Source organism: Temnothorax longispinosus, chromosome 2 (genome assembly GCF_030848805.1).
Source record: "Temnothorax longispinosus isolate EJ_2023e chromosome 2, Tlon_JGU_v1, whole genome shotgun sequence".
In the NCBI taxonomy this organism is placed as follows: domain Eukaryota; kingdom Metazoa; phylum Arthropoda; class Insecta; order Hymenoptera; family Formicidae; genus Temnothorax; species Temnothorax longispinosus.
The window spans coordinates 19,451,166-19,469,925 of NC_092359.1; the positions used below are offsets into that span (position 1 = coordinate 19,451,166).

Consider the following 18,760-nt stretch of genomic DNA (forward strand, 5'->3'; position numbering starts at 1 on the left):
TTATTATATTATATATTATATATATTATTACTATATATATTATATACTATATTATTAGAACATCCAAACCATGCGTAATTAAATAGTTTAAAGTGTAATGTTGCTAATAGCTTCTGGCATTCTCGATATTAAAGGGATCCTCACACACACACATTGCGTAAATTCTTCCTCCAATTTATAATTAACGATAAAAGCCAAGCAATTAATATTTTATACGTGCAACTTGAAAACAGTGATCTAACTATAATCTTTTAATATAATTTTAGCTCATACGCATTTTATTTAATTTAATAGAATAAAAGCGTAATAATATAATGTAAAGAATTTAGAAATTAATTTATCTTCGCGGCTCATTCTCTTGAAAATATATAGATGCCAAGTTAAGTTCACCACACTGCGTCTATTCTTTGTAGATGCAATTTTTAATTACTGATTTATTGTTGAAATAATTTCATAACATCTAGATTCCACGAACGTGCAGTTCACTGTGTTGACTGCTGACAGTGTTTATTGTTTATCGTTAATGCCCGTGTCAGAGCATTTCGACTACTCGCAGACGCGAATTCTTCCGAAGCGTTTGAAGCTTCTCGCGGTGTTACGATGGCGAACGCGAGTGGCCACGACGACAGTGTAGAGTGTTACGCTTTGCAAAAGCTGACCAACGATGACAAGTTATATGCAGTGACGCACATTTGAACGAGACCGACGAGACTAGAGAGAACTCCATCGCGGAGATCAGACGCCGAGTCGAGGAGAACGACGACTTGATGCGCGCATCAGTAAAAACAACGTCAGTTTCACGTGATTCATTGAAATATCACTTATGTGAAATTAAGATTAAGCTATCCAGCCATTGTAAAAAAAAAACATAAGTCAAAGCAAAAAGTTAATAATACCAAAATTATTTGCTATTTTTTGCTTGCAAAAATCATTTTTTTGCTCCAGCTATTAAAAAATTAAGAATGAGCTATCCAGCCATTGTAAAAAAAACATATACATAAGTCAAAGCAAAAAGTAATAATACCAAAATTATTTGCTATTTTTTGCTTGTAAGAATAATTTTTTTGCTCACACTATTAAAAAGTTACAAAAGGCTGGATAGCATAAGAATAAGCTGCCACGCCATTGTAAAAAACAACATATACATAAGTCAAAGCAAAAAATTATTCCTGTAACTAATGGGGATATAAAAAAAATAAAATACATTACTATTACATTACAATATATTTATTTTTTCTATATCTCTATTAGTTACAGGAATAATTAACCCTTTGATATACAAAACTGTCAAAATATACGATGATAGGTGCAAATGAAGTAAGCGCAGCGAGAGAACCAGTCGGCATCGCGGAAAAGAGGCAACAATAACCGCAATATATTCTAGTATCGACTTTGCACGTTTTTTTTTAGAGAGGGAAACATAATTATATAATGAGTCATCATCCCTCTCTAAAAAAGGTATGTAAAGTAAATACTTGAATCTATCGAAGTTTATTGTTGTCGCTTTTCTGCGATGCCGATTGGTTTTCTCGGTGCGCTTACTTCATGAGTAGCTGTCATCGTATATTTTTACAGTTGTGTGTAATGTCAAAGCTATAAATAGCACGCGCAAAGCGCGCGTCTGTGATGTTTAATAAAATATAAATTTTTTAAAGTTATTTCGCGAGCAAAAAATTCGAGACTTGGATATCTTGAGAGCAAATAATTTAGAGAACATTCTGATGCTGTAATAATGCGAGAAATTAATTTCTTTAATGCACTTTACTCTTAAGCGCCGTATTTTGATCTATAGCTTAATATACATAATGATAAGAAATATCATATACCAAACCCTTACAGAAATTTAATATACTATAAGTGATTATTTGGCAAGTGATTAATTACTTATTTTTAGTATTAAAAGCACTGTTTTTAATGCTTTTAATACTCAAAATAAATAATTAATCACTAGCCAAATAATCACTTCCAGTATTAAATTTCTGTAAGGAAAGAGTGCTATCGATATTGTTTATTTTTAACCGCGCATCGCGCATTATAATGCGCCGCGATTTGCAGATGCAAGTTTCGAGCTTATTATCACGAGTGAAGTCACTGTAACGATAACTGCGTCGGTTATCAACAAAGGCTGCAGATTCGGGCTATTCTCTTTATGCGTTATACATTTGAACATTGCAATGCGCGTGATTTCTTTTCGCTAGGTATGGAGAGGACGGAGAGGTCTTCCCAAAGGCTCAATAACGTTAGAAAACGTTAACTTTTATAGAACATTCAGTTTTCTTTTGCTAAATATATAAGGTCGCGCTTTGTTTAATTGTTTTACCCTTTACTTGGTGTTTTCGGTAAAGAAAAAGAAAGTTTCTCTTTTTCTTTCACTGCGCAGAGAGGACTTGAGAGCATAATGCACGAGAGCGGATGTATAAAATTAAGTTTTCAAAAATTTTCTGCATTCTTAAATTATGTAAATTAGGAGAGAAATTTGCTCTGTTTACTTTGCAACTTAAAACTAATTTTCCTTACATTGTTTTACATTTACCTTCTTAACTGTAAACATTAGATAATATGCGTACTTTATAAGTAACAATGTATATAATTTTTAAATATAAGTTTATTTTATACGTACATTCTGTTTATTTATTATATAAACGATCAAATGCATGTTACATTGTAGTGCATTTAGAAATTATAGTGTCTTTGCATCGCTCAAGAATGAGTAGGAAGTATCCATCGTCTAATCGAATCATAGTCGACTGCATGCTCGGCGCAATTTCTGAGTACCAAGTTGGATAATTTCAAAGATGACGTGTATATTGCATGTTGTATTGCGTTATTTGTCACGTTACGTAACACTAAACATAATTGCATTTAGCATTTATCTTATCTCACGCGTGACAGTGTGTCTATGTGATTTGCAGACACCTGGAGTCCCTCCCTGGAAGTAGAGATTCCAGATTCTTAATAGTATACATCGAGTAAGGTCATCCAATTAGGGATTTTTAGTAAATAAGAATCCGATATACCCTCCGGTCCCTCCCTGGAGATCGGGGGACCTTCGAGTTCATCAGTGTGACTATCGTCACGATAGCAAAGTCACTGTATGACGGCAACTTGAAGCTAAGACACACTACTCGTTGCAGAAACAGGTTTATCTCTTTATGCAACACGCATTAAAGTATCGCGTACGACTTTTTTTATCATGAAAGATCTATCAGCGATTCTGCCAAAGGTTCAATAATGCCAGGAAGTATTTAATTTTATATAAAACAAATTCTTTAGTTTTATTTTAACCGATTAATAAAGTATTTTACCTTGTTAAATGTTAAAGGAAGAATTTTAGACCAATACCTTGAGTTAGATAACATTTTATTATTTTTAACTACCATGTGTGTCAAAATTTATTATTTTAAAACAAAATAGGATTATTTTAACTCCATTGATTTACAGGAAACCTCGCGAACTCGAAAATTCTGATTTTAATAAAACTTCCCACACATGTAGGGGGAGTAAAAATATGAATTTAGATATTTTTTGTAGCTGCCCAAAAACGGTTTTAAGGGGTGAAACCAGTCCTCATATGTAGAGCGGTTTTTACTTTTCTCGATATATCTCGAAAAATATTTGAGATATCAAAAAATGTTTCTTATAAAAGTTTTATAGTAAAATCTCCTCTATTCACCAATATTAATAATATTTTTTAAAAATAATTTTTTAAACAAAATTGTGATTAAAAATTAGGAAAAAAATGTTTTTTTTTTTTAAATTTTATTAATGTGGTTAAATAGAGATGTTTTTATATACCATAAAACTTTTATTTGAAATATTTTTTGATATCTTGAATACTTTTCGAAACATATCGAGAAAAGCAAAAAGCCGCTCTACATATAAAGGGTGGTTTCACCCTTTAGAATCGTTTTTGGGCAGCAACAAAAAATTCCTAAATTCATCTTTTTACCCCTCCCCCCTACATGTGTAAAAAGTTTTGTAATAAGAACACGTATGTGTATTTAACCGCAACGAATATTTTTTTCAAAAATATATTTATTTTTGCATGTCTTATATAAAAAAATATCTGTTGCGTTATTTAATATTATAAAATTGTAAAATAAAGATACTTTTATTCTGAATGTACTTATAATTCTTTAAACAATATTGTAATTTTAGCGCCAACTAAAAATTTCTAAATTTATTCACCTGTGTGTGCGTGCGTGTGTGTGTTTTATAAATTATTTTAGTTTTAGGGTTTTTTTTTGTCAATTTAATCTACACAATTAAATGGTTAAGTTTGTTTTATTTCAATTCATTCTGAATTTAAATTGCGAGAAATTATTAACTTTTTTTTATATAAAATATTGATTTTATTTTGTCATTTATTTGGTTTTGTTTTTATTTTGTATACAGAAATTATGATTATTTCGCTTGATAGAACGTGTTTTTCCATTTCTTAAGTTACGAAAGATTATTATCAAAAATTGCACATAATTATCGTATAAAGTAAACAGAATATAAATAGTAGTTATACGAGTGAAGGATGTGACGGACAGCGTGCATTAATTCCACAGTTGATGATACACTTGAATGGATTATTAAACTTGTTTGGTTCTTTATACCCATCAACTACGGAGTTCGCGAGGTTTCTTTGTTAGTCAAATTAACATTGTTTTAGTTAAATTAACTACGCATATTGAGTAGGAGCAGTGGCGACCTATGGAATCGTTAAAAATTACTTAAAATTGAGTTTAATTTGATCCTATAAACAGATTTTTATTATATAAAAAAAGTTTCTTAACGAAAAAAGTGTTCCTGCCATATTTATTTTGCCTTTTACCGACGAAAATTAATCCTTCTTCTTCTCTTTCGTTACGCAAGCGACCCTTGCCGTTAGTGTGATGCAGAAAAGTGGATGTGTTCGAAGGTATAATTCATAAAAATTTTCTATATTCTCAAATTATGTGAATAAGAAGAGAAATTCGTTCCACTCGCTTGTAACTTACAAATTATTTTTTAAAATCGCCTTATCGTTTTAACTATAAACATCAGGTTTCTTAATTAATTTATTTTATATGTGCAACTAGAAAGCAATGATATAACTATAATCTTTTAATACAATTTCAGCACATATGCATTTTACTTAAAAGATTAAAAGCGTAATGTAAAGAATATAAAATTTAACATTTCTTCGCGACTTATTCTCTCGAGGATAAGTACCAAGTATCCATTAGAATCATTACCGCGTCTTTACTTCGTAGATGGCGCGATTGAGTTGATTCATAGCTGAAATGATTTCATAACATCTAAATCCTGAAAGAACACGCGATGTTCACTGTGTAATTTGCTGATCATGCTTATTGTTGATCGTGTGCGGGGCAGAGTATCTCTGCGGCTCGCAGTCGTAAATTATCCTCCAGAGCGAACAAAGCATCTCGTGGTATTACGATGGCAAATGCAAGTGAACACGACGACAGTGTAGAGTGTTACGCTCAGCAAAAGCTGGCCAGCGCGGATAAGTTATATGCAGCGACATATTTGAACGAGACTGATGAGACTAGAGCGAACGCCCTCGCGGAAATTAAACGCTGGATCAAGGAGAAGGAAGACTTACATGCACAAAATGGTAAAACGTACAACGATCCCACGTGAAATATCGTGTTGAAATTCAATTATGATTAATTAATTCCAAAGATAAAAAGAAGTCACCTTCAATCCGCGGAATTGTGACGTGACATCTGATATATATTCACTTAAAAAAAAAAAAAAAAAAAAAAATGTAATAAGTGGCGTTTAACTTTGTTGGCGAAAAGAGAAGTGAGAGTAAACATGTCCAATAAGTAATAGTGAATAGTTACTGAATAGAAATTTTTTATAATATAGTTCGTTCTCGCAATATTGTATTTCAATATTTTTTTAATCAAGCAGTTTTTCTATTAGCGATTGAATTAGTCAAAGAAGCAAGAAAGAATATCTACATTTAGAAGAAAAATGTGCGTAATATAATAATTTTGGTGCGCAAGTTTTTGAATGCGCGGAATATTTGCGCAAGCAAAATACACCTAATTAGATTCAGTTTTATGTTTCGGGGTAAACTAAATTATTTCTCTTTTTCTTCCATTGCAGAAAGAGATACTTGAAAGCATAGTGTACGAGAGCGAATGTATGAAATTAAGCGTTTAATTAAAATTCTTTGCATCCCTAAATTAAAAGAATGAGAAAAGAAATTCATTTTACTCACTACTTAGAATTCATTTTTATTTACATTATTTTAACTCTTTAACTAGAAATTAGACTTATATTTTAATTTATTAATTTTATATGCTTAATTTATAAGTAATAGTATAACTATAGGTTTTTAATATAAGTTTGTTTTATATGCATTCTATTTTTAGAAGATCTAATGCCTGTTACATTGTAATGAATTTAGAAATTAAAGTTTTTTTGCGCCGCTCGGGAATAAGTAGAGAGTATCAATCAAGTGTCTATATTAAGGTCATCAAACCGAATCATGGTCGGCTGCAGATGGCGCAATTTCTGATTGTCGCAGTTGATTCAATAATTTCTAAGCTCTCATGCATACAGCGCAGAGTTGATCCGTGTTATTTGTCGTGATACATAATTACACATTACATTAAACATTGTTGCATTTGCCATTTGTCTTATCTTACGCGTGACAGTGCATCTACGCTATTTGCAGATACGAGTATCTTCCCGGTGGGCGAGGCTTCGCGTTCACCAACGTTCACTAACGTCGCGATGGCGAGCACTTGCAGCGAGTGTGTTCCACAAGAGCTGACTGGAGAGGATAAAAGATATGCAGCGGCATATTTGAACGAGACCGACGAGACGAGAGAGAACGTTGTCGCGGAAGTCAGACGCTGGATCGAGGACGAACTGCGCATACGAATCGGTAAATATAACAGCGGTCCTACGGGCGTGTTGATATTCAATTACGGCTCGCTACTTGGGCAGTATAACGCATTCATCTTCAATTGACGTTGACATGACATTACGCCGGACATTCACGTCAGACACGTACATCGTTGAATTCATTCTTGATCGTGTAACAAAAAAAAACGAAAAATAATGTAACAATTTGTGTCTAACTTATAACGAAGAGAAAATTGAAAATGATATGAAAGTTTCTCGGCAAATAATAATAAATAATGAAAAATATAGTAACTCGATATAAAAGACCTACATGACAAAGTTTGTTATCGCGCTATTACATTTCGCCATTTTGTAAGCCAAAATGTTTCTCAAAACTTTATTTAAATCTTCTATTAATCAAAAATCCCTTTACCCCATGCACGCATTTATAAAATACTAGCTGGTTACCCGGGGCTTTGCCCGTTCATATTTTTTTAAAAAACTTTATTTGTGCAATGTTATTACAATTTGAATCCCCATTTTTTATTGTAAATTTTTATAGCTTCCTCTTTGTAAGCTTTTTAAATTTTTTTAATTTAGTTTGTAGCACAATGGCACATAGCCTATGTCGCACAGGAAGATATAAGCTATCCATCAATGTAAAGATTTTTGAAATTGTTTCAAAAGTTTCTAAGATTACCCTGAACAATGGAACAAACGAACTTTTTCCCTTTATATAGTAGTAAGGATAATTTATAATTCCTGATTTAGTACTGCTTCAATTATAGCCTTTTAGTTAAAGGGACTCTTTAATGTGTACACAGATGACTTTCTTATCCTGCGATTTTCGAGAGTATGCAAGTTCAATCTTGAGAAAACTAAGATCAGGATACGAAACTATTATAAGCAACAATCCGACTTACCAGAATGGTACATGAATAGAGATCCATTTCGACCAGAACTGCAGGAACTGCTTGATTTGGGGTAACGAACAGTATTTCGTATAATTAATAGAACAGTATAATTAATCTAATTTTGTTTTTTATTATTTTTTAATCTACTTTATCTATTTCGGATACATAACAGAACCCTTCAATAATTGTAGCTTCAATTTTAAAAATAACATCTTGCATAAAATTAAAGATGAATTATTGGTAACTTTCTTTTTTTGTTTCTATTATATTCTAATAATAAGAAGAATATTTTATTGAAAAATTTCGAAAATACTAAATGCATTATTTAAATTAAAAGGTATTTTGATTTTTTCGAAAGATATTCTAAAATTATTTATTCACGTTTAGAATAGTTTTGCCTTTGCGAAAGCCAGATAGTCAAGGAAGATTGGTTATTATTCTACGCGGCACTCGGCATGATCCGACAAAACACAAAATATCAGATATAGCTAAGGTAAAAATTAAAATAATATGGTGCTCGAATGATTTATGGCCAACGTCGTCATATCACACTGAAGTATTTTTCATTGTTATTCATTATTTTCCGACGGACGATTTTTTTTTAGATTGGTATGATGGTGACGGAAGTAGCAATGAAATATTATCCCGCAGCATCTGTGTACGGTTGCGCATCGTTTATAGATGTGGTCAATCCAACTATACGCCACATTCTTCAATTGCGACCCTATATATTAATGAATTTGATCCACACGTGGCAAAGCTGCTATCCTATGAGATACCAGACGATTAACTTATTTAACGCCCCGGCATTTTTCGATGTTATTGTGGGGATTCTTAAATCATTCATGACTGAGAAGATAAAGAATAGATTTAATGTCTATTCACATACGCCCGACCGTTTCAAAGATATTCCCGCTGAGATTTTGCCTGTCGAATATGGCGGCAATGATGGCACAATCCAGGAATTAACAGGTAATTTTGATAAATTTAAACGCGGAATAAATTTGACGCGCTTAGTGGACGATAAAAGATGTTATTAAGAAACTATTGCCGAAAAAAAGGGATAAACCTCTCTCAGTTAAGGCGAGCAATCGTGAAGGCGATACCCACACAGCAGAAAACTCAACAAATATCTTTCAGAGACCTTCGCAAAGCGTTACAAAAAAGATCTCACAAATGTCTCATATATGTCTTACAAAATAGATACGTGAAAATGTCCGCTATATTGTCACAAAGATCTTTATGAAAGGTTGCACAGACATCTCCTAGAGATTTTGCTACCATCTCTGAGATGTTTTGCAAAACATTTTGAGTACGTAGAGAGACGTTGCATATAGAGATATCTGGCAATTATTACATACGCTTCAAAGATATTTGAACATATAGTAGGATAATTAAAATTGTTAGATAAATGAGAGGACATGTTAAACCACAAAATAAATTGTATTTGATTGCATAAACATTTTGTTCTTGCATTTTTGTTCTTGCATGTACTTAATTATATACAATCTCATTTATTCCATATTTGAGGCTATCTTTTTAAAGTTCTCCCATTTCTCTGAAGGGATCCTATATAAAGTTATATTAAGTTTATTAAGTTAATTTTATTAGATTTTACTTTATGTATATTTTTGTTCGATATTCAGTCCCGAATTGAAAGGTGGCTGACCAAGTTAACAAAAAATAATATCGTACTTTATTATTTTGTATTTAAATAAAGTTGCAAGATTATTTTTTAAAAGATATATAGAAGAATTTTTAAAAATATTTTTTAAAAATATAGAAAAATAGATCAATTAAATATTTAATATTATTCCTTTCTTCACCGGTTTATTTTGTAATGCAAGTATATAAATTTATAATTGCAAAAGACAAGAACAAAATATTTTCAAAAAGGGTTTTATTATAAGACAATAAGTATAAACCGTTAAGTATATAATTTTAAATATGTAATGAATAGAATATTACAACAAAAAAAAACAGTTTCTTAATGTATAAAAATATTAAATATAATTATCATTGCACATAAAATATCACTTTATGATAAGTAAGAAAATAAAACACATTACGAATATTAAGAAATAAAAAATATTAAGGAATAAGAACGTTAAGAATAAAACAATATTTTCTTAAAACACAGAGGACAAAAACGTTCTTAAAAGTCTGTTACTTAAAAGTCATGTATCAAAATGATAATTTTAAATTAGCTTTTATCGGATGATGTACTTTTTTCCTTCGATGTTTAGTAAAGAATTTCTTTTTGAATTTTTTAGACCTATATGAATATCGGCAGTACTTCCATTGTACATATTATTTCAGCTATATGTAGAAACCTTTTCATGAACATTACGTAAACGTTTTAAATGTTATGTTTCTATACGTTACGTTTTTTAGATGTACCAATGACGTTTTAGTGTTATTTAGAAACTTTGAAATGTTTCTGAAACATTTCTGTTGAGTTTTGTGCTATGTGGGTAATTACTAAATGCTAAGAGTTTTTCAGATTTTAAAATATATATGAAGCCCTTGTGCAGATTTCCATACACATTTAATTGAATATGTGTAATATAAACATTTTTTTTTGCAGAATATTGGAAGAAATTAATTGAAGAAAATAGCGGCTGGCTTACGCATAATGATGAGAATGATAGAATCGAATAACATTTCGGAGCAGTAGCTTCAAAATCAGAAGAAAATATTTGTTCTTTGCGCACACTTCAATGCATTTGTTACCGAACTAATTATACATCGTGATTGTTGATGCTGATTTATCGCTAATATGATACTAGAAATCATATAAAGTTTAAAGCGCATGCCTGTCAATTTTCTTTATATATCATTAGTTGCTCGTTAAATTGCAGGTCAAAATGCGCTTTCTTAATTCGCAATCACATGTCCCGCGTTTTACTATCGTCACGATAGTATAACGTCACTGAAACGACGGTATCAGCTATTAATAAAGATAAAATGTTACTCGTTGCAGAAACGGGTTTATTTTTTTATGCGACAAGCATTAAAGTATCGCGTGCGATTTCTTTATCAGGAAAGATTTACCGGCGACTTTTACAAAGGTTTAATAATAGTAGAATATGTACGGTATAATCTTGTAACACATTTGGTTTTATTTTTCCAAATAAAGGTGGTTTACCAGGCTGTACGTGATTTTTCCCTTCACCGCAGAAATTAAATCATTTTTCTTCTCTTTCGTTACGCAAAAGATTCTTGCCGGAAGCGCAATACAGAAGGGTGGATGTAAGATTTATATACAAATTTTCTATACTATATTCTTAAGTTATATGTGAATAAGAAGAGGAACTTGTTTTACTCGCTTGTAACTTAAATATTATTTTATTTAAATCATTTTATTGTTTTAACTATAAACATCAGTTATCTTAATTTACTTATTTTATACGTGCAGTTTGAAAGCAATTATATAACTATAATTTTTTATTATAAGTTTAGCTCATACGGATTCCATTTAATAGAATGTGTCTTCGCGTGGCTCATTCTCTCGAAGATAAGTGCCAAAAGTATCCATCACGTTCACCATATCACGTCTCTACTTCGTAGATGGCGCGTTTTCTGGCTACTGAGTCGTCGCTGAAATTATCAAGAGCCCACCAAAGCGCACACGTTGTTCATCGTACTATCTGCTACTACTGTGTTTATCGTTGGTCGTGCGCGGTAGAGCCGCAACGGGCACGGATCAGTTCGGACGTGTTTTGTCCGTAAGGAAAATTTTTTTTTTTTAAACTATAGCGACTGTTACTGTCTGCATTGTGTTTTTATTATATCGCATTTTTATTACGACGCCATTACGGCTATTGACGACAAGTGGTTTTTAAGACACGCCTTACGGCTATTTTACGACAAGTGGTTTGCCCTGGCTATATATAGAGCAGTATTGCTGACAGGCCATATTGATATAAAAGAAGAAGAAGAAGTTGGTCGTGCGCGTGTCAGAGCTAGGCGCACGTAATATTATCACTGAAGCTGACTTTATTAAAGACCACGTAAATTCCAAAAAGCATGTTCTTGTGCACTGTTAATATAATCGCGTTTATATATATTGCCTGTTGATCGCGCGTCGTTCGTTACAGGTGTGCCATTTACTACGTTTACGCGAGCGTTACTTCTGTCGTAACTTACGATAATTTCTTCGCGTAAACGAGTGAATTATCGTAAGTTACTACAGAAGTAACGCTCGCGTAAACGTAGTAATTGTGACTTGTACATTGTACACGCAGTGTCTCTTCGCGGTGACGGAACTCCGTGAAACGTTCACCAGCGTTCACTACCGTCGTGATGGCGAGCAGTTGCAGCGATAGCGTCCTGGATCACGCTTGGAAAAAGCTGTCCAACGACGACAAGTTATATGCAGCGTCACAGTTGAACGAGACCGACAAGAATAGAGAGAGCTGCATCGCTGAGATCAGACACTGGATCCAGGAGAACGATGATTTGCGCGGACAATTCGGTAAAAAACAGCAGTCCCATATGTAACGCACGCTTTGAAATATCGCTAGTTAAAATTCAATTATAGCTTATTAATTCCGCAGCGATAAAGCGAAATCCGCGTCAATGTAATATTAGCAAATTTCGATAACTTATTCCATTAAAAATAAAGAATATAATATACACTAAATTAACTTATATGTTATTAATTGTTACATCTGCTATTAATTTATATTGTTACTTTGTAGTGTAAATAGTTTCACCACAAAGATCGCTTCATTACATCGATTCACTATAAATATTGATTGACAAAGAATAAAATTTAATAATTATATAAACAATTTTATTCGTAAAGTATAGAGAATCAAAATAATTTAATTAACATATTTTACGTAAATGTAAACATATTACGTAAAATATGTTGATTAAATTATTTGGATTCTGAATAGGCCGATACATATTCTGTAACGGCCAATTAAAAGTAAAGTAAAAAATTCTAAGATCACCAACTCAATCAAGATTGCAATATACTCAGAAATAATTAGACACTATAAACAAAGTTCACACGAGTGATCCTATCATTATGCATGCACAGCAATTACATTGTCAATTTCCATAACTTATCTGATATTATTTTTTGCCATTCAACTGTGCTTACAACTCTTGAATTTTTTAGTCGATATTGCGTCAGTCTTTCATTAAATTGCAAATCATTAATTTGAATTTCTGGCTACTTCCTTTTGATGCATGGCACCTTGACTGCTATGCATAATATATGTGAAGTTTAATACTTTGATTATATACCATTTTAGATAAGAGATGTGAAACTTGCTACATTTGTACAGCTGTTCAAACAAAATTAAGTACACATGAAAAATATATAACGATATAAATTCAAAAATATGACTAAATTTAAATACGACTAAATTGATATTAAATAAATTGGAATATAACAAAATTAATAACTAAATTTAATTCCATTAGAGGCAGAAGTTATCAAATGATTAAACAATAATTTTTTTTTGTTTCTTAGAATGTAGCCTAATAAAACAGATCTTTAATGTTTTCTGTTAAAAAGATAATACAATTTATTCCTAAAATTACTGCTCTATGTATGTATTTCTAATATTAATGATAATAGATTTAGTATACTGTTTTAAGTAACTTTTCATTTAAAATGAATCTTTAATCTGTACACAGATGACTTCCTTATCCTGCGATTTTTGAGGGTTTGCAAATTTAATCTTGAGAAAACCAAGATCAAGATTCAAAGCTATTACAAACAACGATCCGACGTACCAGAATGGTACATGAATAAGGATCCATTGCTTCCAGAACTGCAAGAGCTGCTTGATATGGGGTAACTATCACTTTTTCGGAGTATAAGAGTTTATTGGAGTTCGTGGTTTCGTGAGATTTTGCAGTGAATCTTTTACGTAACCTAGATCGACATATAATAAAATGTTTTATTTTTTATAATTAAAAAAAATTCTCTCTTCTACTCCACTATTATTATCTTATACACAACGCATTGCGGATTATCCGATTATAGTAGAATGAAATTTCATAAATTTTCGAGAAATCTGAAATGCTTTATTTACGTTTAGTTTTTGTTTGCCTCTGCGGAATCCGGATGATCAAGGAAGATTAGTTATGCTTGTGCGCATCATATATGACCCGACAAGACATGAATTATCAAACCTGGCTAAGGTCAATATAAAACTATACTCGATTTATATCGGATGTCGTCACCATGACATATTTTTAATTTGTATATTGTTTCTCGACGAACAATCTTTTCAGATCTTTTTGATGGCGTTGGAAACGGCGATAAAACATTATCCCGCGGCATCCATATATGGCTACACATTGTTCATAGATTTGGCCAATTCAACTGTACGTCACATTGCTCAATACCGACCCTACATTTTAAAGAATTCGGTTCGTTTATGGCAGAACTATCCCATGAGCGTCAAATTAATTAACATGTTTAATGCCCCGTTAATCTACGATATTACTGCGGCGATTTTAAAATCTTTCATGACTGAGAAGTTGAAGAACAGATTCAATGTCTACTCAGACAGTATGATGCATAACTGTTTGAAGGATATTCCAGCCAACATCTTGCCCGTCGAAAGTGGCGGCACTGATGGTACAATCCAAGAATTAACAGGTAATTGCGATAAATCAGAATGTAATAATTCAATATATGTAAAGTAAATACTTATTTTTGCAGAATACTGGAAGAAACTGATCGAGGAGAATCGCGACTCGCTTTTGAATGAGGACGACAAAATCATTTCAAAACACTACATGCAGAACCGTTTGAAGGATAATCCAGCTAACATCGAATATGACGGTACTGATGGTACCATTCAAGTATTAACAGGTAATTGCGGTAAATTAGAATGCAATAAATGTAACGCGTTTAATGAAAGAATGTAACTTATTAAGCAAATATGTGTCAAAGAGAAAATTAATTTCTCACATTGCTTCCAAGATTGCAATAATTCCAACAAGTCATACATTAACTAAAAGTTTGTTAATTGTTTATCTAATTGTAATATGTGTATCTTTCAATATATGTAATGTAAATACTTACTTTTATAGAACGCTGGAAGAAGCTGGTCGACGACGATCACGTCTGCCTTGCGAATGAGGAGAATGAGGAAATCATTACAAAGCTCTAGAATCAACAAAAAGTACTTGCTTTTTTAACACGCATGTATAGATGTACTTATGATCGTTATATAGCTCGTAAGTTTTGTCTGTTATGTGTTTTGAGATATAAATAATTATCTTCCTTTTTCTCTTTCTGCGCAAATAGACTTATCGGTAATATGAAATTTTTAAGGGTTTTATAGGTGGACTTTTTTTTAAAGACGATTACGGGGATTTTTAAAAGCTTAGCAACGCCAGAGAACGTTTGCTTTTAGCGAGCTTGATTTTCTTTTACCAAATGTATGCCGGGCTTCGTTGTGTTCTTCACGGGTGTGTTGTAAGGAAAATAAATTTTTTCTCTTTTTTTTTTCATTGTGCAGAGCATACTCTAAGAGTATAATGTATGCAGATGTATAAAATTAAGCTTAAAGTTCATATTTTCTGCATTCTTAAATTAGGAGAATAAGAAGATAAATTCGCTCTACTCGCTTTGCAACTTAGAACTCATTTTTCTTACATTGTTTTATATTTACCTTTTTAACTGTAAACATTAGATATATCCATACTTTATAAGTAACAATGTAATTATAATTTTTTTTATTTTGATATAAAATAAATCGTTTAGTTTTACTTTAACCGAATAATAAAGTAGTTTACCTTGGCCATACTTTATTTTGCCTTTTACCGAAAAGAATAAATCGTTCTCCTTCTCTTTCGTTATGCAAGCGTTACGCAAGCGTCCTTTCAGTTAACGTGACGCAGAAGAGCGGATGTGTTCGAAGGTTCGATTCATAAAATATTTATATATTCTTAAATTATGTAAATAAGAGAAACTCGTTCCATGCTCGTTTGTAACTTACAAATTATTTTTTTAAATCGCCTTATCGTTTTAATTGTAAACATCAGGTTTTTTAATTTATTTGTTTTATACGTGCAATTAGAAAGCAATGATATAACTATAATCTTTTAATATAATTTCAGCACACATGCATTTTATTTAAAATATTAAAATCGTAATGTAAAGAATATAGAATTTAAAATTTTTTTCGCGACTTATTCTCTCAAGGATAAGTATCAAGTATTTATTAGAATCATCACCGCGTCTCTACTTCGTAGATGGCGTTGATTTTTGTACGTAAATTTTTGAATGTGCGGAATATTTGCGCAAACAAAATATACCTAATTAGATTCAGTTTTATGTTTCGGGGAAAACTAAATTATTTCTCTCTTTCTTCCATTGCGGAGAGAGATACTTGAGAGCATAGTGTACGAGAGCGGATGTATAAAATTAAGCGTTTAATTAAAATTCTTTGCATTCCTAAATTAAAAGAATAAGAAAAGAAATTCATTTTACTCACTACTTAGAACTCATTTTTATTTACATTATTTTAACTCTTTAATTAGAAATTAGACTTATATTTTAACTTATTAATCTTATATGCTTAATTTATAAGTAATAATATAACTATAATTTTTTAATATAAGTTTGTTTTATATATGCATTCTATTTTTAGAAGATCTAATGCGTGTTACATTGTAATGAATTTAGAAATTAAAGTTTTTATGCGCCGCTCGAGAATAAGTAGAAATATCGGGGATAACTTGAAGTATATATCAAGTGTCTATCAAGGTCATCAAACCGAATCATGGTCGGCTGCAAATGGCACAATTTCTGATTATCGCAGTTGATTCAATAGAGCTCTCTGCATACAGCGCAGACTTGTTCCGTGTTATTTGTCGTGATACATAATTACACATTGCATTAAACATTGTTGCATTTGGCATTTGTTTTATCTTACGTGTGACAGTGCACTTACTCTATTTGCAGACACGAGTCTCTCCCCGGTGGGCGAGACTTCGGGTTCACCAACGTTCACTAACGTCGCGATGGCGAGCACTTGCAGTGGCAGTGTTATGCCTCATGCTCCACAAGATCTGACTGAAGAGATCTTTTTAATAATAGATAAATTTTCAATAACTTTCTTTTCTTATTTCTATTACATTCTAAGAAGAATATTTAATTAAGAAATTTTGGAAATATATACTAGATGCATGACTGTAAAACTAAAAGGGATTTTGATTTTTTCGAAGGATTCTAAAATACTTTATTCCCGTTTAGAGTGTTTTTGCCTCTGCGGAAGCAGGATAGTGAAGGAAGATTAGTTATTGTGGCGCGCGGCACTCGGCATGATCCAAGAAGACACAATATATCAGACATAGTTAAGGTAAATATTAAAATAATACAATGCTCGAACAATTTATGGCCAACGTCGTCACGCTGAAGTATTTGTTTCATTGTTATTTATTATTTCTCGACGGACGATTTTTTTAGATCGGTGTGATGGCGACGAAAGTGGCAATGAAATATTATCCCGCAGCATCTGTGTACGGTTTTGCATCGTTTATAGACATGGTCAATCCAACTGTACGCCACATTCTTCAATTGCGACCCTATGGATTAATGAATGTAGTCCACGCGTGGCAAAGCTGCTATCCTATAAAAATCCAGAAGATCAATATATTCAATGTACCGTCATTTTTCAACGTTATTGTGGAGATTCTCAAAGCATTCATGACTGAGAAGATAAAGAATAGATTTAATGTCTATTCACATACGACCGACTGTTTCAAAGATATTCCCGCTGAGATTTTGCCTGTCAAATATAGCGGCATTGATGGTACAATCCAGGAATTAACAGGTAATTTTGATAAATTAAAACGCGGAATAAATTTGACGCGCTTAGTGGACGATAAAGGATGTTATTAAGAAACTATTGCCGGAGAAAAAGCATATAAAATATATATGAAGCCCTTGTCCAGATTTGCATAAACATTAATTGAATGTGTGTAATATAAACATTTTCTTTTGCAGAATATTGGAAGAAATTAATTGAAGAAAATGGCGGCTGGCTTGCGCATAATGATGAGAATGATAGAATCGAATAACATTTCGGAGCAGTAGTTTCAAAATTGGAAGAAAATATTTGTTCTTTGCGCACACTTCATTGCATTTTGTTATCGAACTAATTATACGTCGTGATTGTTGATGCTGATTTATCCTTAATATGATACTAGAAATCATATAAATTTTAAAGCGCATGCGTGTCAATTGTCTTTATCATTAGTTGCTCGTTAAATTGCAAGTCAAAATGCGCTTTCTTAATTCGCAATCACATGTCCCGCGTTTACTATCGTCACGATAGTAACGTCACTGAAACGATGGCATCAGCTATTAACCCTAGAGAGGTAATGTTAATTTTCTCATACGTGAAAGGCCAAGCGGGGTATTAAATTACCCCAAACTTGTACCGCGTGTATAATGTTTCTATTTGTTGTATAGACAACTTAGACGATAGTAGTCATCAATTTGCGGTAGTAAAAAAGAACAGTAAAAAAATCTCGAAAAACAAAACAAAGAACCAAAAATTGGGTTGAAATGACTTTTTTAATAAAAAATGTTGTAGTTTTTCATAAAATTCTCCGATTTTAAAAAATTCAACGGATTTTGAAAGACGAATAGACAACCTTCAAGGGCATGTAAGCGACTTTTTCGTTTCTTAAAAAAAAACATATTTCTTTGAACGTCTGAAGTAGAGGAAATGACGAAAAACTGTCGGATGGGAAAAATCGCAAAAAATGGAAAGTAAAACAGATTCTGTCGATTATTATTTATTTGAAAGGTAGTCAAAAGTTATAAAAGTATATGAAAACAGTAAAATTAACTCCACAAAAACTTTACAAAATTTTAATCAGTTGCTGTACAAGAACAGCAAAAATGAAATAATTGACCGAATCTTAAAGAATTATATATGAAACAGGGGTAGAATTTTTCGGGGAGTGCTATAAAGTGTATAATTTTTTGTTACCGATTTTCA

At 32.0% G+C, this 18,760-nt stretch overlaps 3 protein-coding genes across 12 annotated transcripts; all 3 read left to right on the forward strand.

The window, feature by feature from the left end:
- Positions 1-5,345: 5,345 nt before the first annotated feature.
- LOC139808922 (retinol-binding protein pinta-like) lies at positions 5,346-10,922 on the forward strand. Of its 2 annotated transcripts, XR_011730975.1 has the most exons (7): positions 5,346-5,608; positions 6,683-6,895; positions 7,680-7,839; positions 8,157-8,262; positions 8,375-8,741; positions 10,357-10,519; positions 10,631-10,922. XR_011730975.1 is itself a non-coding variant. In XM_071771446.1 (6 exons), the coding sequence occupies exons 1-6, from the start codon at positions 5,431-5,433 to the stop codon at positions 10,428-10,430; spliced, it is 1,098 nt and encodes a 365-aa protein (XP_071627547.1). In that variant the 5' UTR covers positions 5,346-5,430; the 3' UTR covers positions 10,431-10,922. The 2 variants fall into 2 exon arrangements, 1 of the variants encoding a protein (XP_071627547.1); XM_071771446.1 differs by having other exon boundaries at positions 10,357-10,922.
- Positions 10,923-11,356: 434 nt separating this feature from the next.
- Positions 11,357-16,852, forward strand: LOC139808925 (retinol-binding protein pinta-like). Of its 9 annotated transcripts, none has more exons than XR_011730976.1 (8): positions 11,357-11,497; positions 12,017-12,246; positions 13,425-13,584; positions 13,832-13,934; positions 14,028-14,397; positions 14,461-14,613; positions 14,835-14,981; positions 15,079-15,548. XR_011730976.1 is itself a non-coding variant. In XM_071771457.1 (8 exons), exons 2-7 carry the CDS (start codon positions 12,075-12,077, stop codon positions 14,912-14,914), a joined length of 1,038 nt encoding a protein of 345 aa, XP_071627558.1. In that variant the 5' UTR covers positions 11,357-11,497; positions 12,017-12,074; the 3' UTR covers positions 14,915-14,926; positions 16,714-16,852. The 9 variants fall into 9 exon arrangements, 7 of the variants coding, with proteins under 7 accessions (XP_071627558.1, XP_071627559.1, XP_071627553.1 ...); XM_071771457.1 differs by lacking the exon at positions 15,079-15,548 and adding an exon at positions 16,714-16,852 and having other exon boundaries at positions 14,835-14,926; XM_071771458.1 differs by having other exon boundaries at positions 14,835-14,926.
- Positions 16,853-16,915: 63 nt separating this feature from the next.
- On the forward strand, positions 16,916-18,022 carry LOC139808935 (alpha-tocopherol transfer protein-like). The gene is made up of 3 exons (XM_071771475.1): positions 16,916-17,110; positions 17,218-17,584; positions 17,758-18,022. Exons 2-3 carry the CDS (start codon positions 17,227-17,229, stop codon positions 17,829-17,831), a joined length of 432 nt encoding a protein of 143 aa, XP_071627576.1. The 5' UTR covers positions 16,916-17,110; positions 17,218-17,226; the 3' UTR covers positions 17,832-18,022.
- Positions 18,023-18,760: the final 738 nt, after the last annotated feature.

What these genes read in the sequence shown, in the direction of transcription:
- LOC139808922 (XM_071771446.1), top strand. Translation starts at nt 5,431, where the DNA reads ATGGCAAATGCAAGTGAACACGACGACAGTGTAGAGTGTTACGCTCAG. An exon ending in CGAACTGCGCATACGAATCG is followed by an intron (nt 6,896 to 7,679) that starts GTAAATATAACA and finishes ATGTGTACACAG; the next exon opens with ATGACTTTCTTATCCTGCGA. An exon ending in CACAATCCAGGAATTAACAG is followed by an intron (nt 8,742 to 10,356) that starts GTAATTTTGATA and finishes TTTTTTTTGCAG; the next exon opens with AATATTGGAAGAAATTAATT.
- LOC139808925 (XM_071771457.1), top strand. Translation starts at nt 12,075, where the DNA reads ATGGCGAGCAGTTGCAGCGATAGCGTCCTGGATCACGCTTGGAAAAAG. An exon ending in TGATTTGCGCGGACAATTCG is followed by an intron (nt 12,247 to 13,424) that starts GTAAAAAACAGC and finishes ATCTGTACACAG; the next exon opens with ATGACTTCCTTATCCTGCGA. An exon ending in TACCATTCAAGTATTAACAG is followed by an intron (nt 14,614 to 14,834) that starts GTAATTGCGGTA and finishes TTACTTTTATAG; the next exon opens with AACGCTGGAAGAAGCTGGTC.
- LOC139808935 (XM_071771475.1), top strand. Translation starts at nt 17,227, where the DNA reads ATGGCGACGAAAGTGGCAATGAAATATTATCCCGCAGCATCTGTGTAC. An exon ending in TACAATCCAGGAATTAACAG is followed by an intron (nt 17,585 to 17,757) that starts GTAATTTTGATA and finishes TTTCTTTTGCAG; the next exon opens with AATATTGGAAGAAATTAATT.